We start from the raw sequence: 25,907 nt of genomic DNA, 5'->3' as shown, positions 1-25,907 counted from the left end.
TTGGTATAAATATCTTAAAATATTGGAATTGTTTGAAGATGAAGATGATCTGTCCTGGGTCCAGAATAGAGATGTACTCTCAAGGAAGATGTGCTAGGTGTCTTTACTTTCTTAGAAGATTCAGCTTGTCACCACTCTTAACAAACTTTTATAAATTACTGTTGAAAGTATCCTGACTGGTTGCATCATGGTCTGGTAAGGCAATACAAATGTGCAGGAGCATAACAAGTGCAGATAGTAGTGGGCACATCCCTCCCCACCATCGGTAGTTTCTACAAACGCTGCTCTCTGATGATGGAAGTCAACATCAAAGATCCCCACTATCTGGGGCATGCCATTTTCTCACAGGCAGGAGGTACAGAGGCCTGAAGTCCCACACCAACAGGTTCAAGAATAGCGATCTCCCTTCACCATTCAATTCTTGAATGAGCTTACACAACCCTCATCACTTTAGCAACACTGCGATCACTTTGCACGGAAATGGACAATTTTTGTTCCAAATGCGTTCTTTCTTGTGTCTGATTTATGTTTAATGTTTTATTGTGAATGTTGTGTTTCTGAAGCACTGTGCCTGTGTTGCTTCAACAAAGTTTTCATTGCATCTGTGCACACATGGATTTGTGCAAATGACAATTAATATCCTAATGCAGATAATGAAAATAAACAACTTTAAAATTAATTCAATTAAATATTAATAGAACTAACATCTGAGAGTCTTGAGAATCTGCTAATCCAATACCACTAAGGGTCAATGCATGCCAGATGATCAGATTTTTATTGTACTTAAAAAGGACAAGAAACAGAATTTATGACAGGAATTGTAGCAGTTTATCCAAATAAAAGCAGGCAGATTGTGCCAGCAAAATGCAGCGAATTGAGAATAATTGCATCAGTTATGGTGATAGCGTCACTTTTTTTTTAGAATGGTATCGTTACAGCAAGAGCAATAATATTGTTTATATCCTCTGTGATTTTTTTTGGGACGGGGGGGGGGATTCCTGGGGGAAGAGTTCAAATTCTAAACGTCCTATAGAAAGCAGGTTGTCACCCTTTGGATATCTAACTGCCGAGTTGCGGGACTGAATACCAAGGGTCCATAATAGAAACATAGAAACCCTACAGCGCAATACAGGCCCTTCGGCCCACAAAGTTGTGCCGAACATGTCCCTACCTCAGAAATTACTAGGCTTACCTATAGCCCTCCATTTTACTAAGCTGCATGTACCATCTAAAAGCCTCTTAAACGACCCTATCGTATCCGCCTCCACCACCGTTATTTCACAAAATTCCTGTTATGCTTACATAACAATAGAGATTGCATCTCAGAAGTACTTAATGCGCTATAAAGGGCATGGGTCATACTATTCAAGTATCACTTTTGGTCTTTGGAAGAAAGAGCAGACTACTTTCCAATTTCGGGTCAAACGATAGGGATGCACGAGTGCCCCGCAATTATGTCATTTCCGGTTAATAGGCGTCACAAATGATTTGTTCCGCAACTTCCGGGAAAATGGTGGCGACCATGAGTTAAGAGCGCTGGAAGAATCTGGAAAGGTGGAGAAGGTAGGATCTAGGTGAGGGGAGACCGGGAGGGTGGTTTGTGGAAGAGGATAGGGGTGGGTGAAGGATTTGGAGAATCGGCTCCGCTGGGTGGGCGCTTATCCATCCATCAGCCCCACTGGTATCGATCACACGGCTCAGTGAGGGATGCTTGGTCAGTGGCTTTCAGTTTGAAACTAGTGTGGGTTAGTTTTGCAGTTTGTATGCACTCCCCTGATCAACGTGTCGTCGAAATAAGTCAGGAACATTGGCAGTAAGACAGTCACTTTTTTATTGTCTTTTATTCGTGGGATGTGGCTATTGTTGGCCTTAGATAGTTCATGTGAAGGGTCTGGACCAGGAGTTTCCAACCTTTTTTTATGCCATAGAACCTCCAATTGCGGACCTCAGGTTAGGAACCCCTGGTCTAAACATTAACTGTCCATTTTCCTCCATTGATTCTGTCTGATCTGAGTTCATCCAGCATTTTGCTTGTTGCCCTGGATAGGATGATTCAGGCTGCTATTGGAAAAGCTTGGGTCTGTTAGACAGCAGCTCAGTGTCAATCACCTAATCATTAGAATTGAGAATTTAGCTACCAGCACCTTAGGGAGGTAATAATGAGTTTTCGTATATAGTTTTAATATCAGAGAAATGTATGCAACATACATCCTGAGATTCTTGTTCTTCACAGACATCCAGAAAGCAGAAAAGAGCCCCAGAGAATATGACAGTTAAAAAGTTAGAACCCCAAAGCCCCCTGCTTCCCCTCACACTCACAAGCAGCAGCAAAGCAACGATTCTCCTCCACCCCCACCCAATTCAGCAAGAAAGGATCAACACCCTCCACCCCCCAAGCATGCAATAGCAAAGCCCCCAATAAAGACCATGACGAATTGCTCACCTGATAATTCAACATATAGGGAAATAAAGGGGAAAACAGGTGTCCCCTTTCACAGTGAGAGCGGAGACGTAACAGAACAACTCACAGATTTACAGTATTAAAAATCTGTTTTGTTGCCTCCTCCCCTCACCCCCCCAAATTCCCTGCCCGGAGAATCGGCGTCCGTCTCTCCTCCACCAACATGTGAGAGAGCGCGACTTGCCAAGTACGGAGTCTCTGACAGCAGAGTCGCTGTTCCTGATGTTCCATTTTTCTCCTGCGACGTTTCATTCGGTGGCACCGGCTTACAATCAGCCCATCCACCAGGCCATGAAACCTTGGAACCTCGAAGGTACGCTCGTCTTCTAGGCTGCATTCTTAGGATATCGAAAAGCAGCCAGTCATGAGACCCAAGAGCGGGTCCCACCACAGCAGAGAACCGAAGTCTTGAGTGTAACCCCAGGTCAGGGTCTTCAACAGAACGCCATCCACCCTGAAAGGGAAAACGAGAGGCATCAAAGGTAGAAACTAAGCTGTTTTTGTAGATGAACACGAAGGAGTCTCCACTGAGTGCCAATATAATTCTGACTCACCCAAGTCATCCTACTGTTTGTTTATACTTGAGACGATCTTAAAATCTTCCATTATATTGAGAGCAACACACAAAATGCTGGAGGAACTCTGCAGGTCAGGCAAAATCTATGGAAATAAATAAACAGTCGATGTTTTAGGCGGAGACCATTCATCAGGAGTGGAAAGGACTGGGGGAAGATGCCAGGGTAAGAAGGTGGGAGAGAAAGGAGGATATCTAGATGGTGCTAGGTGAACCCAGGTGGGTGGGAGAGGTAGAGGGCTGGAGAAGAAGGTATTTGATAGGAGAGGAAAATGGACCATGGGGGAAAAGGGAAGAAGGTGGGGCCCCATGGGGAGGTGATTGGCAGGTGAGAAGAGGCCACAATGGCCAATAGAAGAAGAAAGAAGGCGGAAGGAAGAATAATTTATCAGAAGGAGAAATCAGTGTTTATGCCATCAGGTTGGAGGCTACCCAGACCGAATTTGAAGTATATATTTGAGGTTATGTCATCTGTTAAATTTTATTTTCCTTCCTGATACCTGAAGATTTTGATCCAGTCTTTTTTCTCCTGTCAGGCCGGTGTGTGAATACGCGGCATTATTGCCTAACTGAAATAGAAACTTTCATCATCTATCCCTAAATTCATACCTGTCATTGGTGAGTCCTTGGGTTGATACCAAAAGGGCAGTGTTGAACGTTGAATTCTGGAGATGTCAGAGAGTCCGGAGGTAAAGATCAAAGCCCCTGGGTCACATTATCCACAGGTCAGAGGCCTAATACCTGCAAGTACAGGCCAGGTTAGAGGCCTGATGTCTGGGAGTTGGGGGCCAAGGCCTGGAGGCTCAGAGGCAGCCTGTCCAGGAGTAGGAGACAGGGATTCTGTGTATGTGAGGGGATGGGTAGGTAGGAGGGTTAGAAAAGGAGCTTGTTTTGCTGTTATAGAAACATAGAAAACCTACAGCACAATACAGACGTACAAACAAGCTGGATGAATTCAGCAGGTCGGGCAGCATCCATTGAAATGAGCAGTCAACGTTTCGGGCCGAGATGTTGCAAAAAAGCACAAAACAGACCCTTCGGCCCACAAAGCTGTGCTGAACATGTCCTTACCTTAGAGATTACCTAGCCCTCATTTTTCTAAGCTCCATGTACCTGTCCAGGACCCTATCGTATCCGCTTCCACCACCGTCGCTGACAGCCCCTTCCACTCACTCACCACTCTCTGTGTAAAAAAATTTGCCCCTGACATCTCCTCTGTACCTACTTCCAGGCACCTTAAAACTGTGCCCCCCTCGTGCTAGCCATTTCAGTCCTGGGGAAAAAATCTCTGACTATCCACACAATCAATGCCTCTCATTATCTTATACACCTCTATCAGGTCACCTCTCATCCTCCGTCGCTCCAAGAAGAAAAGGCCAATCTCACTCAACCTATTCTCATAAGGCATGCTCCCCAATCCAGGCAACATTCTTGTAAATCTCCTCTGCACCCTTTCTATGGCTTCCACATCCTTCCTGTAGTGAGGCGACCAGAACTGAGCACAATGTTTTTTGTTTGTTACATGTACTTTGAAACATAACATGTCCAGTGAAATGCATCGTTTGCATTAACAACACACCCAAGGGTGTGCTGGAGGCAAGTGTAACTACATATTCTGGTAGCAATGTGACTCGGCAGAACAACACAGAGCACAACAAGCAACAAAAGAACAGCAAGACAAGCCCATTCATCCCATCTACCATCTCACGCACATATACAATCCTCTAACCCCAGTCTGGCCTCCAGCCTCCAGTGAACTCATGGACTTGCAAGCATTGGACCTTCGACTTCCCTAGCAAATTCACAGAGATTCACATACCTGGGGCTCTGACAGCCAGGTCTCAACTTCTGGGTCTCAATGACAGAAGTTTGATTGAATTCTGTTGGTTTCACTTACTGTTCACTGTATAAAAGGCTTTTTCTTTATCTGCTTATTCCAGATTGAAATTTCTTTAAAATGGCTGAAGGTGGATCTGAGAGAAACAGGCAGCATCCAAATAATTTGCAGGGTCTGCTGAGACTTGCTGTGGAGGCAGGGTCAGTGGGTGACACAGCTCCTGAACTGCAACCCATGCCAGAAGAGGCAAGTATGACTCAATGTCAAAATACATTTTTCATCAAAGTACATACATATCTCTATATCCTACCCTGAGATTCATTTTGGAGTAAAAGAAAACAACAGCACAGAACAAAGCCCTTCAGCCCATCTAATCAATGCTGAACCATTTAAATTGCTCAGTCCCACCAACCTCCACTCAGACTGTAGCCCTCTGTGCCCCTCCCATCCGTGTAGCTATCTAGACTTCTCTTAGTCGTTGAAATCGAAATCGTATCCACTACTTGCACTAGCAGCCCATACCACTCTCTCACCACCCTCTTGAGTGAAGAAATTTCCCCTCATGTTCCCCTTAAACTTCTCACCTTTCACTCTTAACCTCTAGTTGTACTCTCACCCAACCTCAGTAGAAAAAGTCTGCTTGGCATTTACTCTATCTACACCCCTGATAATTCTGTATTTTCTTGAAGGTTTACAGGAAAATAAAGGAATGCAATAGAATTTATGAAAAACTATATATAAAGACTGACAAACAACCGAATATGCAAAAGAAGACAAATTGTGTAAATACAAAAATATACAACACTGAGAATAAGAGTTGCAGAGTCCTTTAAAGTGAGTTCACAGAATCGGTTTGCCATTGCTGCCTTCTGGACAGTGTCTTTTTAAGTCAGGTGACACCAGCCATTATCAAAATAACTTCAGCAATCGAACAATCAATACTTGTGGTACACCTTGCCCAAGGGTAACCTGCAGATTAGTGGAAGGAGGGAAGGAGCACCTTTCACCTTTGGTAGAGATGTATCTCCACCCCACCACCTGACAATGTGATAAGTAAACTTCAATCTTGATATCTTGAACCTCGATTTTCATGAATCACTGACTATTTAAATCAACTTTCCAAATGTTGACAGACCTTTTTTTAGACTTCAGTTTCCAATATTTGTAGTCTTTTCATTACCTAAAATTTGCTGACTGTCTGGACTGGAGTAAAGAATCTGTGGATTATGTACCTTGCTTTTGACCTGCTTTATTAACTGTGTGTTATTTAAACCCCATTGCTGTCGTAACAATACAGGATATTTACTGATCCATTTCATGGGTGAGTTCCTGCAGTTTATTGAAAGTTTCTTTCTCCATGTTCCCTCAGCGCAGACAGTGGCTGCAGGATGCGCTATCGGATGTATTTAACGGACACTTGGATGAGATTAAACAACTCAAAGATTGTCTCGAAATCCTGAAAGAAATGCCTGAAGATGATGGTGGTGATGACGAAAGGCGCTGGAATGCACTTGATACATTGGCTGACTTGTGTGAAAACCTCGACAATGCGGGAGGTGAGGCTTCAGAATCGGAATCATTTATATTTGTTTTACAGCAGCACAATATTTTTTAAAAAAGCTACGTTAAAAAAATAAAAAGTTCAGAAGAGGAATGGCGAGGTTGGGTTCATGGGCTGTTCTGAAATCTGATGGTAGAGGGGATCCCACAATCTCTTTGACCGTCGGTCATCAGGAAGGGGGTACAGAAGCATCAGCACTGGGACTGTCAGACTGGGTTACAGCTTTTTCCTTTGGGCTCTGAGACTAATGAATACCCAGCCACCACCGAGATCTCGTCACTAGACAGTGAGCTCTTTACTGTTTACCCTGTGCAGCACACTGCATGCATTTTCAATTATCTTTTAATAATGGGTGGTAATATTTTGGTTTACGTGTGTGTTGTACGTTTTGTGGGTGCACTGTGGTCCAGAGGAATGTTTCATTTGGTTGTATATATTTACAGTCAGATGACAGTAAACTTGAACTTGGAAATGCTGTTCCTAGAATCTTGAGTGTGGCTCTTCATAATCAGAATCAGATTTATTATCACTGACGTATCTTGAAATATGTTTCATAGCAGTACAGTGCAAAAAGATAATTACTATGTTATGATATAAAAAAGTGCAAAAGATGAATGGTGAGGTGGTGTTCATGGAGGGGAAGAAGTGTTGAGTGTGGGTCTTCAGGCTCCTGAACCTGCTTGCTGATGTAAGTAATGAGGAGAGTCATGTCCCATGTTTATAAGTTCCAATTTTAAAAGTTGCATTGTCACCGCTTCGGGACACATTTGGAATTTGGCGAAGAGGCTTTGAATTGTAGTTGCTGTCAAGCAGTTTGTGCACAAGAAGCTGTCTGTTTTAGTGTTGTTACTTGAGCAAGCATTGGGGATTCCCATCTGTTCTGAAGTGAGTCCACCAACAAAACCCAGGCAGTGTCAGGCATGGGGTAATCAGTGACAGATAACATTCACAAACATTGAAATGTGTCAACAACTATCCTAGTCTGAGCATGTGCTAGGCATCCCACAAGTGTCGCCATATTTCTGGTGCCAACATAGCATTCCAGCTACTCACTAACCCATAGTACTTCTTTGAAATGTGGGAGGAAACCAGAGGAAATGCGCACAGTCACAAGGAGAGCGTACAAACTCCTTACAGACAGCAGCAGGAATTGAACCCGGGTCGCTGGCACTGTAAAGCCTTATGCTAATTACTACACTACTATGCAAAGTCCGATATGGGCTGAGTTTCTCCCCCTATTGCCTCAGAGGCCCAGGATCTAATAAGGCAAGTTCCTTAGCGTGATTTGTGCTTTTGTCGTCACCAATAAACTGGACTCTGAAACTCACTCAATCCTCAATACTTATTCACTGTCCTTTACACCACTGGTGCTTAGGGCAGCAATGAAGCTTCTCCATCTACGGCTGTATTCTGTGCTTCCTTCATCACGTAAGTAGTTTCCTCTTGATTTTCACTATTGTCAGTCATGCAAGTGGAGATTCAGGAATACTACCACACTCAGATGTAGAAGAATTCTTCATTGCTGTTTCTGTAACAGTTTTGCTTTTCCAGTTAGGGTAGTTAGCCTTGAGTTGAGCCCCCAAACCTGGAGGACTGGTGGACCACTCTCAGTGTGGCCTCTGCCCTTTGACCTGTTTGGCATGGGTGACCTGACCAAGAGCCAAGGCAGAAGCCTTGACTCCAGCCAACAGGGCACACAGGCCTCCAAACCCAACAAGGATGTGGTCCACTTGGTTGTACTTGTGCACTAGGGGAACAGATTGGAGCCTATCATGCAATTACAAAGAAGGCACAACAGTGGCTGTATTTCAGTAGGAGTCTGAGGAGACTTGGTGTGTCTTGATGTACCATGAAGAGTATTTAACTGGTTGCATCACTGCTCTGGTATGGAGGGGCCACTGCACGTATCAGAGAAAGCTGCAGGACACTAGCCTCCCCAGCATCGAGGACATCTTCAAAAGGCGGTGCCTCAAAAAGGCAGCATCCTTCATCACCCCTATCACCCAGGTCATGCCCCTTTCTGATTGCTGTCATTGAGAAGGAGGTACAGAAGCCTGGAGACACATACTCAATGTTTCAGGAAAAGCTTCTTCCCCTCCGCCATCAGATTTCCAAATGGACAATGAACACTACTTTGGTATATATTTTTCTCTTTTTTGCTCTCTTTTTTAAGTACTACTTTATTTATTTTTTCATATGTACAGAATGTGCAAAAGTCTGTATGTTTCAATGTACAATTGCAAGAAAAAGTTTGTGAAACCTTGGCAAATACTTGGTTTTCTTCATTCATTACTCATAAAATGTGGTCTGATCTTCATCTAAATCACAATAATAGATAAATACATTCTGCCTAAGCTAATAACACACAAACAATTGTACTTTTCATGTCTTTATTGAACACATTGTTTAATCATTCACAGTCCAGGCTGGAAAAAGCAGCAATAACCACCAAAAGTTTCACAGAGCTACTGCACAACAGCAAGGAGGAATTTTAGACCATTCCTCCATACGAACTGTTTCAGTTCATCAATATTTCTGGGATACCTTTGTATGAAGATCCCTCTTCAGGTCATGCCACAGCATTTCAATTGGGTTAAGGTCTGAATTCTGACTTGCCATTCCAAAATACTAATTTTCTTTTTAAACTATTCTGTTGTTGATTTTTGGATTATTGTCTTGATGCATCATTCAACTTCATTCTACCTGCTCTACCTGACTCTGCTTTGGACACTTTTAACTTGCACTGGACACTTATAACTTGTTTTTAACCGACATGTGGCTGTTGTGTTTTACTATTTAGTGTTGTGTTTGTTATGTTATGATTGCACTGCTCCTGGGAAACACTGTCTCATTCTGCCCTGCAGAGCTGATGTACGGTTAGAATGACAATAACGTTTTTGAATCTTTGAATCTTGAAGCTTTCTATTATGCTTCAGGTGATGAACTGCTATCCTGACATTCTCCTGTAAAATGTCTTGATACAATTTTGAATTCATTGTTCCTTCAACAATTGCAAGCAAAGCAGCCCAAAACCATGAAGCACCTTCTACCTTGCTGCACAGTTGGGATGAGGTTTTGGTGTTGGTGTGCAGTGCCCTTTTTCCTCCAAACATAGAGATGTGCATTTCTGCCAAGAAGTTCAGCTTTTGTCTCATCTGTCCACAGACCATTGTCCCAGAAGTATTGTGGAACATCCAGATGGTCTTTTGCAAACTTCAGATGTGCAGCAATGCTTTTTTTGGAAAGTAATGGTTTCCTCCTTGGTGTCCTTCCATGAACACCATTCTTGTTCAGTGTTTTTCTCATAGTGGACACACGAACAGAGATTTAGCAGGTTCTAAAGATTTCAGCAAGTCTTTTGCTGTTACCCCTGGGTTCTTTTTCACCACCTTCAGCATTGCACCTTGTGCTCTTGGTGTGATCTTTGCAGGACACTCACTGCAGCAATTGTCTATTATTGTGATGTAGATGAAGATGACCACATTTTGTGAGCAATTAATGCAGAAAACCAGGTAGGTGCAAAGGGTTCACAAACTTTTTCTTGCAACTGTGTATATAGCTAGAGTGCCTAAGACTTTTTTTGCAGAATTTGTTAACGCGGAGCAGAGAGCAAGTTTATAAATCTGGCAGGAGCAAAGGATGTTGGGAATAGTGAGGGTTGAGCACCACAGGAGGGGTGTGAGACAGGTTGTAGAAAATGAGTGCAACACACCCAGCTCTGAGACACCAGACAAGGTCATTTGATTCCAAACTATTGGTTTATTGATCATCACTATATGTAATTTATAGCTTTTTTCATTATGCAATGTACTGCTTCCACAAAACAACAATTTTATAACATATATATACCAGTGATATTAAACCTGATTCTGACTGTGATTCTGTCAGCACACTGCTGTGAACTGTGAAATGCCATTTTTATACGTATGGTAAACTGTATTTGTTTCGATTCCTTACATGCAAGATCAATCACCAGTCACAATAGAGGTGGTTCAATAGAAATGACAATCTAACAACTGGTGATACTTTGAAGTTAGTGAAGCAATTGTCCCTTGGTGTGCAAAAGGGAAGCTGTGCTTTTCAAAGACCTTTTTTACCTCAGCTGTTTGGATATTATGTTAACATTTTGCTTTGTTTAGACTTCTGTAAGCTGGCTGGCATGCAGCTGGTGGTGAGCAGTTTTCTGGAATGTCCGGACCCTGAGCTACGATGGCGAACAGCGCACCTCATTGGGACGTGCAGCCAAAACAACCCCTTTGTGCAGGAGCACGTGCTGAACCTGGGCACAATGCCCAAACTCCTGGATCTTCTCAATAGCGACAACAATGACATGGTTCGAATCAAGGCCCTCTTTGCCATATCATGTAAGTGCTGCTGTTCTCAATGAGATTCTGAGGGGGGGGGGGGGTGAGTGCTGTAGATAGGGAGGGAGACCAGCTTATGCAAGTAAGTGATAAAGAAAACCGTTTTCTTGGTTTGCCTATGGATAGAGTTACTGTATGTTGCACCACAGCCTCCCCTACTGCCAGAATGAGGCAACATGCCTCCCCCAGGTTGGAAGAACAACACCTTGTATTCTGTCTGATAGCCTCTGACCTGATGGTATGAACATTGATTTCTCTAACTTCCAGTAATTTTTCTTCCCCCCCCTTCTTTTCCATTCCCCATTCTGGCTCCCCTCTTACCCCCTCTTGTCTCTTCAGCAGCCTATCATCACCCTCCTCCTTCCCTTCCTTCCATGGTCCACTCTCCTTTCAGATTCCTTCTTCAGCCATCCAATTTACCACCTATCACCTCTCACCTCTCTCTTTATTACCCCTCTCCCACCCATCCACCTTCCCCCTCAATTGGCATTACCCATCACCTGCCAGCTTGTACTACTCCTCCGTCACCCACTGCCTTTATATTCTATCGTCTTTGCATTCCTGATGAAGGGTCTCAGCCCGAAATGTTGATTGGTTATTTCCCTCTATAGATACTGCTTGGCCTGCCTAGTTCTTCCAGCATTTTATGTGTTGCTGTAGGTTTCCAGCATCTGCAGAATCTCTTGCGTTACTGTTAGAGTAGGCCGTTCAGCCCCTTAATCCTGTCTCCCATTCAATTTACCATCAGCATCATTATTTGCCATGTCTTGTGACCAGAGTGCAGAAGACAACAAACTGTGCAGATACAAAAAGAAAGAAATAATAATAATATAAATAATTAAGCAATAAATGTTAAGAAATGAGATGAAGAGTCCTTGAAAGTGAGTCCATTGGTTATGGGATCATTTCAGTGATGGGGCAAAAGAAGTTGAGTAAACCTTTGGTTCAAGAGCTTGATGATTGAAGGGTAATAACTGTTCCTGAACCTGGTGGGGTGAGTCCTGAGGCTCCTGTACCTTCTTCCTGATGGATGCTGCTTTCCTGCGACAGTGTTTCATGTAGATGTGCTGGGTGGTTGGGAGGGCTTTACCTGTGATGGACTGGGATGTATCCACTGTTTTTTTGTAGGATATTCTGTTGAATGGCATTGGTATTTCCAAGCACCAGAGTTTTAGGTGTCATTCAGAATCTCCGCAAACTGCTAAGGGATTGAAGGCACTGCTGTAATTGCACTTATGCTGGGTCCAGGAGAGGTCCTCAAAGATTATAGCACGGAGGAATTGCTGACCCTCTCCACCTCTGATTCTCCAATGAGAAGTGTTTTCACAATCTTAGATTCATTACCCTCCAAAATCCCACAAGCAAGGGCCAACTTCAGGATTAGAAAGGAAAGGTGAAGAGGTGGGGATGGGGGAAGGGTACCAGCTGAAAAGACAATATATTGGTTGAGGGTATCTTAAGACAATTATTGGTGTGGCACCTATGATGTAGAAGAGAAGGTCCCAATCTCTGGAATAAGTTCCCTAGTCTTAGAAGAGGCATTGAGGGGCAAGCAGAATGGATGGGTTTTGAAATAGGGTCCCTCAACAGCAAAAACCCAAGGATAAAACAACCAAGCTTGAGGCTGAAGCTGCTGACGGGGACCTTGCTCCTGGTCAAAGCCTGATGTGTGAACAGTTCAGTCTGGGTGGTGAGCATGACACTGCTTAACTTCTGGAGGAAAGAATTGTAAATCCTGAGTTTCTTTGGAGTAGAAGAGGTGCATCAAATTATGAGGAGCTAGAAAGAGAATTATCTATTTTCTTTGTTAATGGGATTGAAAACAAGTGCTGTAGCTCTAAAATTATTGAAGGGATGGCAGCACCTCACAATGTAGTGCCGACCTCCAGAATCGATCTAACCCTTCCCTCCTACACAGCCCATAACCTTCCATTTTACCATCCATGTGTCTACCTAAATGTCTGTTATATCACCTTCTACGACCACCCCCAGCAGTGTTTTTCAGGCACCCAGCACTGTCTGAGTAAACAGAAACCTGCCCTTGACATGTCCCCAAACTTTTCTCCACACACCTTAAATGGATGCCCTCTGACATTAACCATTGCTGCCCTGAGAAAAAGGCATTCTATCAAAATCTGTCAAAGTAATGTACATATATGTCACTATGAGATTCATCTTCTTGTGGGCACTCACACTAGAGAAAAGAAATAGAATAAAATCAATGAAAAACTACACACAATGTGCAAAAGAAGACAATCAGTCAAATATTATAATAATAATAATAATAATGGTGATAAATAATAAATAACATTGAGGATATGAGTTGAAGAGTCCTTGAAAGTGAGTCCATAGACTGTGGGATCAGTTCAGAGTTAAGATGAGTGGAGTTATCCACACTGGTTCAGGAGCCAGATGGTTGTAGGGAACTAACTGTTTCTGAACTAGGTGGTGTGGGACCTAAGGCTTCTGTACCTCCTGCTGTATCCTTCATTACTCCAAAGGGAACCTTTCACTCAACCTTTCCTTGTAAGACATGCTCCCTAATCAGGCAGTTTCCTGTTTCATCTCTGGGAATGGGTGCAGGTATCTGAACAGTAGATCGCATGTTTGCTGCATTTGGAAATTTGACCATGTGTCCTTCAGGTCTGGTGCGTGAGCAGGAGGCTGGCCTGCGGGAGTTTGTTGACCACGACGGTTTCTCGGTACTGATGAGGGCCATGCAGAGTAATGTTGAGAAGCTGAAGGTGAAGGCCGCGTTCCTGCTGCAGAACCTGCTCATCAACAGCCCCGAGCACAAAGGTGAGAAACTGCCATCAAATCCACAATGAACAAAGCTCTCGTATTCAGCCGCTGCATTAGGGAAAAGGATAAGCAAGGCAAGTGTGCTGGTTGGCGTGGGAGATGGAAGGAGAGGATTGGGTTTGACGGGTTCGCAGCGACATTTTCTTGCCGGTACCAGTGTGCTATGATTAAGATTAAGATGAGCTTTATTTATCACACGTACGTTGCAGCATACAGTGAAATGCAGTGAGTGTGTCAGTGACCAACACGGTCCGGGGATGTGCAGGAGGCAGCCCGCAAGTGTTGCCGTGCTTGCAACGTGCCTGTAACTCATTAACCCTGTGTGGGGTGTGGGAGGAAACCCACACAGTCACAGGGGAAACAAACACACCCTGATTGCTGGTGCTGTAAGGCATTATGCTAGCTGCTACACTACCGTGCTGGGGTTTTAACGTTTTTCCTTCTCCTGTTTTATTCTCCTCCCTGCTAAAGGTGGTGTCCCGTGCACGGATGCAGTTCCACACCAGCTGAATATTGCCAGTAAGTATTGGCAGGCTGTTCTATCATGGGCTGGGGTGGGGAGGCTGCCTTTTACCTTACTTTGATCCTGCCCTTATTTGTTCCATGTTCAAGGGTTCATTTGTTATCAAAATATACAACTCTGAAATTCTCCTTCTCCAGGTGACCATGAAACCAAGAAAAGGAAGGGATCAACCCCACTCGCCACACAAAAAACAACAAACTGAACAGGCACATCAACCCCCAAACTCACAGCCACCCCCCCCCCCCCCCACTCAGAAAGATTGGGTGAAAAACACAGAATATAGAAATCTATAAGACTCCGTATCTAAAACGCGTTCTCCAGGCACAGTGGCAGGCTCTCCCCTCTCCAGTAGCAGAGCGATCAAAAGGCTGGCAGCCGGCAATCCCCTTCCGCTTTTGCCTCGATGTTTCAGTCTCCCTTGTTGCTTTAATTGGCGAAATGGAGTCAAACATCGGCTTCCACCCATCCTGCAGTCTGCTCACAGTGAGGTTCCCGCACGCTGCCTCTGCCTCCCGGAATTCTCTCAGAGACTGCAGAACACTGGAACACCCAAATGATCTCCAAACAGCAAATCACAGGCTCCAGAATCACATCCAAGACAAAAAACAAACATGAAAGACATATACATCGAAACATATAGTGACTTGTATCGTTTGTGTTAATCAAATCAGTGAATGTTGGGCTGAGCAGCCTGCAAATATCTCCACACTTCTGACGCCAACGTAGCGTGCCCACAGCTTACTAACCCTAACCCACACGTCTTTCTCACGGGGAGAATGTACAAACTCCTCACAGACAGCAGCGAGAAGCGAACCCCAGTCTTACAACTGGCACTGTAAGGCGATGTGCTGGCCTCCCCACTTTGCAGTCGAATTGCTCTGCGTGGATTGGAGTATTCCCCATGAACTTCCTTCAACCCTGGATGTGATTTGATGAAGTTAGTTATTCCTCTGCGGCTGATTCCTACAAGACTGGTTATTGTCTCTGGAACTTACTCCGGCTCCTTCCGCCTTGCTTTCCATTCCAGTGGGGGGGGGGGTCATGTTGGAAACAGCTGATTCAAGTTCAAGGTTAATTATCATTCAACCATACGTGAATACCCGTGGATCAGCCAGATGAAACAGGGTTCCTCTGGGTGTCAGGGTGCCAACATAGCAGTAAACATACAGCCACAAGTCCCTGAGTGACATGTCCTGTCAATTGATGGTGCATGAGTGTTATCGGCAAGCACAAGCAGTTCTCAGCACTCTGCAAACGTGCAATCCAGCTTGTTCTCACGCCGAGCGAACGCTGGAGGACAGCACTGCCGGGAGGGGCCAGCGTGGGTGCAGTGCCAAATCACTCTGGCATCTCCCGTCGTGGACTGCTGCAACAGGCAAACTCGTGGCATGAGGCCTTCTTCTCACTACAATCTCCCTACCTTCAGTCTCACCAGTGAACCAGACTTGCAGCATTTTACATTAACAATGACCAACAGGGTCTTGCAATCGCTGTTAGACTGCAGACTTCCTTCACACACCAATTCTGATGCCTTTCTGCAGCAGGCAGCAACATGGTCCCACTAAGTCCAGCATTGTCATGCAATTGTAAAAAAACATATTTTTTAAAAAGGCAAAAATACCTCTAGTTGGCCCTGGAGAGGCCACTGCGTCAGAGCACACTGCCATCTCTCCATGATTTCTCTCCCAAGATTCTGCCTGATCTGCTGAGTTTCTCCAACATTTTGTGTGTGAGTTACTCCTCTCTTTTACTGCTTTTCTCCATTGCAGTTATAACTGATGTTTAGTTTCATTTGTGTTTCTTCAGCAAGTGAAGAAGGGCATAGTTGCATACAGCAAGACCCACATTTGCACCAAAAAAATGCTAAGCAAGAGAGATATTCAACGGCATTACAGTTGCCAAGTTCCCCACATGACAAGAGACTCAAATGAATTAACTGCATAAGTATTGTGGCTACAAGTGTAGGGGTCCCATCATCAACATGCCCAGAGTTTGAGTTCTGGATTTTGGGGTCCTGTCTTTGGCAACTATTGGGATCAGTACTGAAGACTGAAGCCCTAAAAGTCGAAGACTGAAGTCGGTGAGTCTGGAGGTCGAGGGCAAATGGCCGAAGCCTTGGGGAAGTTGAAAACCTGATGTCTGCTGGAGGCTTGTCTGTGTGGACGTGTGTGTATGACTGAGGAAGAGGGGCTTGCTTTGCTATTGTTCTGCTGTACAAAGTGGGCACGCTACGTTGGTGCAGATTGTATGGCCGCACTTGAAGGCTGCACCCTGTACATGCTTTTCTGTGTTGGCTGTAACGCAAACAAAGCATTTCACTGTTATGTTTTGATGGACGTGTGATAAATAAATCTGAATCCTAAAATGCCTCACTGATCCTTTGAAGTCTGATGAAATAATTTCCACTGTACTGAAACAACACCTGAAAATCTCGACACAGAATGCCCTCTTACTCCACCACTGCATCTACTCCATGTATCATCCCACAATGTGCACTAAAGTTGTATGTTGTATCACAGCCTGTATGGAAACACCAATGTCCAGGAACGGGAAGGTCTACCGAAGTGATCGAAACAACAGAGTCCTTCACAGGCAAAGCCCTCCCCACCATGCAGTGTTGTCACAAGAAAGCAGCATCTAACATCTAGAAGCACCACCGTGCTTTTTTCTCACCACTACCATCAGAGAGGAGGGACAGGGGCCTGAGGTCCCACACCTCCAGGTTCAGCTGATCTCGTAACTTACAGACTCACTCTCAAGGACTTGTCAATCCTGTTCTCAATATTAGTTATTTATTTAAATGCACCATTCGCTGTTTCAGTCTTTATGTATAGTTTTTGTCAATCCTATTGTTATGTTTTCTTGTAAATACCTCAATGGATACCTCAATAGAAAATGGATCTCAAGGTAGTACATGGTAACATTTACTTTGACTTTCAGTTACTTGCTTGGGTCACTGCTAACGAGACCTCCCAAACCCATAATCTCTGCAACCCAAACAATCTAAGGTTTCAGATGCAAGGGGATGCTGCCATCTGCAGGTTCCCCTCCAAGTTGCACCCTGTTGTAGAAATTTGTTGCTGGAGACAAATTCTGAAACTTATCAACTGCTTCAGTAGGGGATCAATCGTATCAGTGCCCAAGGAGAGCAAAGTGAGCTGGCTCAATGACTATCAACAATTCTACTGTGATAAAGTGCTCATGGCTAGAATTAACCCCCTTCTGAGCAAAGACTTGAACCTGCTGCAATTTATCTACTGCCACAATAGGTCTGCAGGACTCATTGACTCTCTACTCAGCCTTGGAGCACCTAGCCAACAGCAGTGTTTATTGATTACAGCTCAGTATTCAACACCATCATCCCCTGAGTACTAATCAATAAACTTTAAAACCTCAGCCTCTGTGCCTCCCTCTGCAAATGGATCCTCGTCTTCCTCATCGGGAGCTCAAATACAGATTGGAAATAACATCTCATTCTTGCTGACAATTAACACTGGCTCACCTCGAGGATGTATGCTTAGCCAACTGCTCTATGCTCTCTGCAGTCGTGACCATATGGCTAGGCATAGCTCAACTGCCATCTATAAATCTGCTGATGACACAACTGTTTTTGGCAGAATCTCAAATGGTGATGAGGAGGCGTACAGGAGTGAGATAGATCAGCTGGTTGAGTGGTGTCACAGCGATAACTTTGCACTCAAAATCAGTAAGACTGAAGAATTGATAGTGGACTTCAGGAAAGGAAAGTCAGGAGAACACGCACCAGTCTTCTTTGAGGGGTTAGCAGTGGAAAAGGTGAGCAGTTTTGTCTTCCTGTGTCAACATCCCAGGGTGAATCCTGGGCCCGGTGTGTTGATGCAATCACAAAGGCACACTAGTGGCTATACTCCATTAGGAGTTTGAGGAGGTTTGGTATGTCATCAAAAACAGATGTACCGTGGAGAGCAATATTACTGATTGCATCACTGTCAGGCGTGGAGGCTCCAATACACAGAATCGCAACAAGCTGTAGAAAGTTTTAAACTCAAACCAGATACATCATTGGCACTAACCTCCCCACTGTCAAGATCGTTTTAAGAAGACGGTGCCTCAAGATGACAACATCCATCGAGGATCCTTGCCAACCAGGACAAACCCTCTTCTCATTACTCCCATCAGGGAGAAGGTACAGGAGCCTGACGACCTGCACTCAATGTTTTAATAACAGCTTCTTCCCCAACACCATCAGATTTGTGAACAGTCCATAAACATTCCCTCAGTTTTGCACTATTTGTTTTATATGTACTTACTGTAACTTTAATTTTCATGCCTTGCACTTTAAAACAACAGATTTCCCAACCTATGTCAGTGATAATAATTCTGATTCTGGGCTGTCTGGGAATACCTTCACCAAAAGAAGTTTAGGATAGATCTAGATCTAGACTGCAGGGGCAGTCTCAACGTGACGTTAGGATCTGAAGAAAGACTGAACTCACTCCAAAATTTGGAGGATTGCTGGAAGAACTGAGATGGATATTGAATGTCTTTTATTCATCTGTGGATATGCAATATAACCATGGACAAGATATTCTGCCTGTATAACACTCCTGTACAGAGCTCTGATAAAGATGGACTCATACACTGCACTTTGTATCTGTAACACTATTCTGCATAGATGAACTCAGCAGGTCGGGCAGCATCCGTTGAAATGAGCAGTCAACGTTTTGGGCCGAGACCCTTCATCAGGACTACTCATTTCAACGGATGCTGCCCGACCTGCTGAGTTCATCCAGCTTGTTTGTATGTGTTGTTTTGACAGCATCAGCAGTATTCTTTGTGTTTACTATTCTGCATAGGTTTTCCTCGATGTACTAATGAATGCATGTTGGATCGCGTGCAAACAACAGCTTTTCACTGTATCTTGGTACATGTGACAATAATAAACCAACGAGTCCATATAACCATATAACAATCACAGCACGGAAACAGGCCATCTCGGCCCTCCTAGTCCGTGCCGAACTCTTAATCTCACCTAGTCCCACCTACCCGCACTCAGCCCATAACCCTCCACTCCTTTCCTGTCCATATACCTATCCAATTTTACCTTAAATGACACAACTGAACTGGCCTCTACTACTTCTACAGGAAGCTCATTCCACACAGCTATCACTCTCTGAGTAAAGAAATACCCCCTTGTGTTTCCCTTAAACTTTTGCCCCCTAACTCTCAAATCATGTCCTCTCGTTTGAATCTCCCCTACTCTCAATGGAAACAGCCTATTCACGTCAACTCTATCTATCCCTCTCAACATTTTAAATACCTCGATCAAATCCCCCCTCAACCTTCTACGCTCCAATGAATAGAGACCTAACTTGTTCAACCTTTCTCTGTAACTTAAGTGCTGAAACCCAGGTAACATCCTAGTAAATCGTCTCTGCACTCTCTCTAATTTATTGATATCTTTCCTATAATTCGGTGACCAGAACTGTACACAATATTCCAAATTTGGCCTTACCAATGCCTTGTACAATTTTAACATTACATCCCAACTTCTGTACTCAATGCTCTGATTTATAAAGGCCAGCGTTCCAAAAGCCTTCTTCACCACCCTATCTACATGAGACTCCACCTTCAGGGAACTATGCACTGTTATTCCTAGATCTCTCTGTTCCACTGCATTCCTCAATGCCCTACCATTTACCCTGTATGTTCTATTTGGATTATTCCTGCCAAAATGTAGGACCTCACAGTCTTTGAATTATTGAGAGAAAGGATTAAACTAGGCTTGGCTTGACCTCTCAAACACCCCTCCCCCTCCTCTAATGGAAATTCCCATGGGGTTCTTGATCCACATCTTGTGGTTTGTAATTTTAGAATAGCCTGCCAACACTTGGACTGGGGTCATGTGTTCAATTGTGAGCTTGGTTTGTGTGGAACTGTACTGCAGCTTGTGTTCAGGACAAGGAGGGGTGAGGAACACACACTCTACCTAGATACCCTACTCCCTGCAGTCCAGGTGACAGAGAGGCAGTTCCCGTGAGAAAATGGAGTGAGTCCAGCTGGAAAATAAAGGCTTTTCAATAAAGTGTAGCCAAGACCTTGACATCCTCAAAATCAGAAATCCATCAATAAAGAGTGTGCTTTATTCCTTCTACAGACGTTCTCTGCTCAATGGGAATGGTGCAGCAGCTGGTGTCGCTCGTACAGACAGAGCACGATCCCTTTCATGAGCATGTTCTGGGTGCACTGTGCAGGTGGGTGGACAAATGCCTTCCTTTCCAGGCTCTCAACTATTGTCTTTCAATTCCGTAGCACAACAGGAGCAGAATTGGGCCATTCAGCCCATCAACTGCCCCATTATTCAATCCTGTCTGAATTTTTAAAACCCTCTTCCACCTTTTATTATCCATCTCTCACTCGACGTCTCAGTATCTGCCTTTCTGTCTCAATGTCCCCACCTTTCTCGCTGTCTCTCTCTCACATGTTCTCTTGCTCAGTCTCTAACCCATTGCTTACTGCATTTCTGAGGCACTGCTCCCAGTGAGAGGAAAAGCCATGTGTAAAACAGGATTATAACGGTTTACAAATTACTGTATGCCTCTTTCCCTTGCAGCCTGGTGACCAACTTCCCTGGTGGAGTCAGGCAGTGTCAGGAACCTGAGCTGGGCCTGGAGAATCTTTTAGTCGAGAGATCACGGATGCTGAAAGACCAAGAAGAATTTCAGGTGCATAAATAATTCTGAAACTGGTCAGATAGATAGATACTTTATTGATCCCAAAGGAAATTACAGTGTCACAGTAGCATTGCAAGTGATCTGATATTCAAATATTAGAAGAGAAATAAGAAAGAATAAAAATAAGTTATCTGAAACAGTCTAACAGGAGGGGGGATCATCACCACCCCGCTGTAGCTTGACTCATTATTGAGCCCAAAGGTGAGGGTAAGAATGACGTCATATAGCGCTCCTTAGAGAAGCACGGTTGTCTTAGTCTGTTACCAGAAGTGTTCCTCTGTTCAGCCAAGGTGGCACGCAGAGAGTGAGAAACGTCGTCCAGAATGGCCAGGATTTTCCATAGGCTCCGTCCTACTCCTATAACAGAGCCAGCCTTTCTAATCAGTTTATCAAGCCTGTTGCCATCAGCCGTGTTGATGCGGACAGTAAATCGGTTATTAATATATCCATAGAAAGGACAAAATTCCGGAATAAGTATGGGATGTTTAGAACATAGAACTCTACAGTACAGGACTCTTCAGGCCATAAAATTGTGCCGACCTTTTAACCTATTCCAAGATCAATCTAACTCTTACCCCTTATATAGTCCTCGATTTTTCTATCATTTATGTGGTTATATAAGAGCCTCTTAAATGTCCCTAATAACACCCTTGGCAGGGTGTTCCACACAATCACCACTCAGTGTGGAAAAAAAACTTACCTCTGACATCCTCCCTATACTCTCCTCCAAGCACCTTAAAATGATGCCCCTCTCCTATTACTTATTTCCACCCTAGGAAAATGTCTCTGGCTGTCCATTCCATCCATGCCTCTTATCAGCTTGTACACCGCTATCGTCACCTCTCATTCTCCTTGAGAAAATCCCATCCTTTGAGTACGCAGAAAGGACCCAGCCTGTGGGAGTCCTGGAGTTTTCAACGCACAGTACTCCTGTTCTCTTTAGGGTGGTGCTGACTGCTGTATTTCTTTGTTATTTTCGATATTAGTACCACCATTCCATGTTTTGCCAGAAGAATAAATTGCAAGTCAGTAACCCTGTTGTCTGGAATGTGGGTGTAAAGCAGAGCACCCGGAGAAGCCCACGTATTCACAGGAACATGTACGTACGCGGCAGCAACCGGACCTCGACTGGAGACTGCTGGCGTTCCGCCACCCGCGATGCTACTGTGCCATCTACTTTTGTACTTTTACTCCGCCTTTAATCTGTTCATCAGTAATAATCAGAAGCATTCATGTCAGTAATGAAAGCATACCCTCCATTTCCAGTTCTCTTCCTCCTCAGAGCTTGGGTGGAAGGGACTGGGAGAAATTTCAGTTGCATTTAACAGTGAGGTTAAAGATTAGCTGTATCTGTCGCGTGTATGTCAACACATATCCTGAAATATATTATTTGTGTCAATATCTAACACTGCTGGGGGACAGCCTGAAAAAGTTGCCATGCGTCTAGCTCCAGTATAACATGCCCACAACTCATTAACCCCACCCCTAACCCATAGGTCCTTAGAATGAGGGAGAACTAAAAACTCCTTACATTAAACCATAATATATAGGAGCAGAATTAGGCCAATCGGCCCATCAAGTATGCTCCACCAATCTATCATGGTTGAATTATTATCCACCTCGATCCCATTCTCCTGCCTTCGCTCCATAACCCTTACTAATTAAGAGCCTATCAACCTGCGCTTTAAGTATACCCAGTGACCTGGCTTCCATAGCCATCTGTGACGAGGAATTCCCCAGATTCACCATCCTCTAGCTAAGGAAATCCCTCATCTCAGTTTTAAAGGAACATCCTTGTATTCTGAGGCTATGCTCTCAGGTCCTAGACTCTCCCACTATTTGAAACACCCTCTCCATGTCCACCGTATCTAGGCCTTTCAATATTTAATGGCTAGTTACAGACAGCAGTTGGAATTGAACTGTGATCTTCCGATCACTGTTGCTATGAAGTGTTACACTAACAGATAGGATGCTGTGCTGCTCAGCATTTAGAACTGCAGTGTTATGAAATCCATCGTCTTTCAGAGAAAGAGTGGAACTGGAAGGGGCAGTGACCTAGCAGTGAGGAAAAGCAATGAATCCTGTCTAATTTGACTTGCAGGAAGAGTTGGAATTCTGTGAGCAGCTTCTCCGTGTATGCTTCAACCAGCCCGAAGAGAACGGGATGGACCGGTGATCTGAGGAGATGTCTTTGCAGAGGTTTCTTACACCGCATTGTTGGAAAGAATTTATCCGGCCTTTCAAACAGCTTCCTGTAACTGCAATCTGTAAAGCTTTGGAAGCCTGGTGCATTGTGAATCAGCTTGTGTATTACACATACTGGGGAAAAAAGACTGTTTAACAGATATTTATTTCACTCTTTTCGTTTTTCTTCAAACTGTCTCAACATCCCAATGTTACCCCGGTCACCCTGTCTGTTTATTCTGTGTACGGCTTTCTCCAGTCAGTAATGACTAGTTAGTGAAGATAAAAATACTCACAGCAATCTGTCTCAAAGTCCCATCGTTTCCCGATCACCCTGTCTGTTCATCCTGTGTACAGCTTTCTCCACTTAGTGAAGATAAAAATACTCACAGCAATCTGTGTCTAACACAGTTTACAGTTTGTCTTTCTCTGTCCACCATCTCTTTCTCTGCATCTTTTGTTTTTTGGGACTAAATCCCAGTAAGGGAATTGGAGATTTGTCATTATCATTGGCTATCTTCTTTAGAATCCCAGACTCACTAGATTAACATTGCAGTCTAGCTGTCTTGACATTCCTGGTGTCGTGCCAGGGAATGTACAGTTTATTTCTAAGGAAGAGGAGGTGCTGATCTCATGCTTCTGAACTAAGATACAAACTCCTGGGCAGTGAACTGCCAGATTCTTTGACACTGCTGTAGCTTCTGCTGTGAATTTCCCCGTAGCCTGAGGTGCTCGGAGCAGCAGCGCTCCAAAAGAAAATTAACTTGGGAGGGAATGTGTGGATAAGCTGTGTTTTTAAATTCGAGCAACACGCACAAACTGCTGAGTTCCAACAGCATCAAGTGTTTTTGTTTTTTAACTGTTATCTTGCACAAGTATTGTAATATTTTAAGACCTGTACATCTGAAGACAATGCGAGGGGAGAAGAGGCCTGAGTGTAACAGGGCCGTTCATTAGACTGTCTGGTTGCCAGATCGGTACCTGTGGTGCTACTGAGAGTTGGTGGATTGACTTAACCTCATACCTGCAGCCTTTGGGTCTGTGGAGCTCTGAAGGGCTGCAGAGATGCGAGGAAGAGGCCACTTGTCTCTTGAGCTTGTTTCAGCTGTACAAATCTTTGGTTGTATCGGCCTTTTCCACACATCCTCTAATATCTTGGAGAACTTCCGAGCTGCTGTTTGTAAAAGTTGTCCAGCATACTGTGCACTGTATTTTACATTTCAAAGCAGTCATTTGTATATAGTGGTTGTTGTGCGTAAGAACCTGGAAAGCACAACTTTCTGATTGACCCCAGACTGTAGCAGGCTAGTGTCATCTTGTGAGATCCTCGTTCCTGCTTCAAGGAAGATTCAGTTTCTGTAAAACATTAAAGTGACATTTGACCCCGTTCACTCTGTGGGCCTCTTTTTTTCCTTTTTGTTGTTACCAAGCTGTGGAGGCGAAATCCCTCACTGCAGTTATATAAAACTTAGCTTTGGACTTGAGGATTATAGCTGGGGGACTTTGGATCCAGTGTTGAAAGTTGTGGTTAGACAGGTGAGCTCTGTCTCAGTGAGCCAAATGGCTTTCTTAGGTTCCAGAAATATTCCCTGTATATATTCTGTGTAAACACAGAAAGGATAAAAGGGAGAAGACCATAAGATACAGTACTGTGCTCGTCAATGTAGCCAATGTGCCCAAGACTTTTGCACAGTACTGTATTGTGGAAGTGGAGATGAGAATGCACAGTACTGTGCAAAAGCCTTAGGCACACATATATACAGTGCCTATAAGAAGTATTCCCCCCCCCCCCCCCGGGAAGTTTTCATGTTTATTGTTTTACAACATTGAGTCACACTGGATTTAATTTGGCTTTTTTTGACACTGATCAACAGAAAAAGACTCTTTCATGTCAAAGTGAAAACAGATCTCTACAAAGTGATCTAAATCATTTACAAATATAAAACACAAAATCATTGATTGCATAATTATTCACCCCCTTTTCATATGACACACCTAATCATCACTGGTGCAGCCAATTGGTTTTAGAAGTCACAAAATTAGTTAACTGGAGATCTGTTTTTGGAGACCTGTGTGCAGTCAAGGTGTTTCAACTGATTGTAGTAAAAATACACCTGTTTCTGGAAAGTGCAGCTGTTCCTGGCGACAACTACACCAAGACAAAAGAATAGTCCAAGCAAGTCCACAAACAGGTTATTGAAAAGCACAAGTCATGAGATGGATATAAGAAGAATTCCAAGTCGCTGAATAAATCTTGGAGTACAGTTTAAGTCAATTATCAAGAAATGGAGAGAAGATGGCACAGCTGTAAATCTGCCTAGAGTAGTCCATCCTTCAAACTGAGAAGGGGACTAGTAAGGGAGGCCACTCTGGAGGAGTTACAACTTTCAGTGGTTGAGATGGGAGAGACTGCACATACAACTGTTGCCCAGATGCTTCGCCAGTCATAGCCTTGTGGGAGAGTGGCAAAGAGAAAGCCACTGTTTGGGGAAAAAAACTCACATGAAATCTCGGCTCGAGTTTGCCAGAAGGCGTGTGGGAGACTCTGAAGTCGGCTGGAAGAAGGTTCTATGGTCTGATGAAACCAAAATTGAGCTTTTTGGCCATCAGACTAAATGCTATAATTGGCATGAGCCAAACACCACACATCATCAAAAACACACCATCCCTACTGTGAAGCACGGTGGTGGCTGCATCACGCTGTGGGGATGCTTCACTGCAGCAGGTCCTGGAAGGCTTGTGAAGGTTAAGGGTAAAATGAATGCAGATAAATACAGGGAGGGAAATCCTGGAAGAAAACCTGATGCAGTCTGCAAGAGAACTGTGACTTGAGAGACTTGTTTTCCAGCAAGACAGTTACCCCCAGCACAAAGCCAAAGCTACACAGG

The 25,907-nt window shown here is 44.0% G+C and overlaps 1 protein-coding gene across 5 annotated transcripts; it reads left to right on the top strand.

The window, feature by feature from the left end:
* Window positions 1-1,480: 1,480 nt before the first annotated feature.
* hspbp1 (HSPA (heat shock 70kDa) binding protein, cytoplasmic cochaperone 1) lies at window positions 1,481-24,410 on the top strand. Of its 5 annotated transcripts, XM_073033686.1 has the most exons (10): window positions 1,510-1,563; window positions 3,572-3,653; window positions 4,976-5,118; window positions 6,242-6,428; window positions 10,573-10,797; window positions 13,441-13,596; window positions 14,071-14,118; window positions 20,259-20,355; window positions 20,715-20,826; window positions 22,937-24,410. In XM_073033686.1, exons 3-10 carry the CDS (start codon window positions 4,993-4,995, stop codon window positions 23,009-23,011), a joined length of 1,026 nt encoding a protein of 341 aa, XP_072889787.1. In that variant the 5' UTR covers window positions 1,510-1,563; window positions 3,572-3,653; window positions 4,976-4,992; the 3' UTR covers window positions 23,012-24,410. The 5 variants fall into 5 exon arrangements, with proteins under 5 accessions (XP_072889786.1, XP_072889788.1, XP_072889789.1 ...); XM_073033685.1 differs by lacking the exon at window positions 3,572-3,653 and having other exon boundaries at window positions 1,481-1,563; XM_073033687.1 differs by lacking the exons at window positions 3,572-3,653; window positions 14,071-14,118 and having other exon boundaries at window positions 1,481-1,563.
* Window positions 24,411-25,907: the final 1,497 nt, after the last annotated feature.

Source organism: Hemitrygon akajei, chromosome 31, assembly GCF_048418815.1.
Source record: "Hemitrygon akajei chromosome 31, sHemAka1.3, whole genome shotgun sequence".
NCBI lineage: Eukaryota > Metazoa > Chordata > Chondrichthyes > Myliobatiformes > Dasyatidae > Hemitrygon > Hemitrygon akajei.
This window is presented reverse-complemented; position numbering and strand designations above follow the sequence as displayed.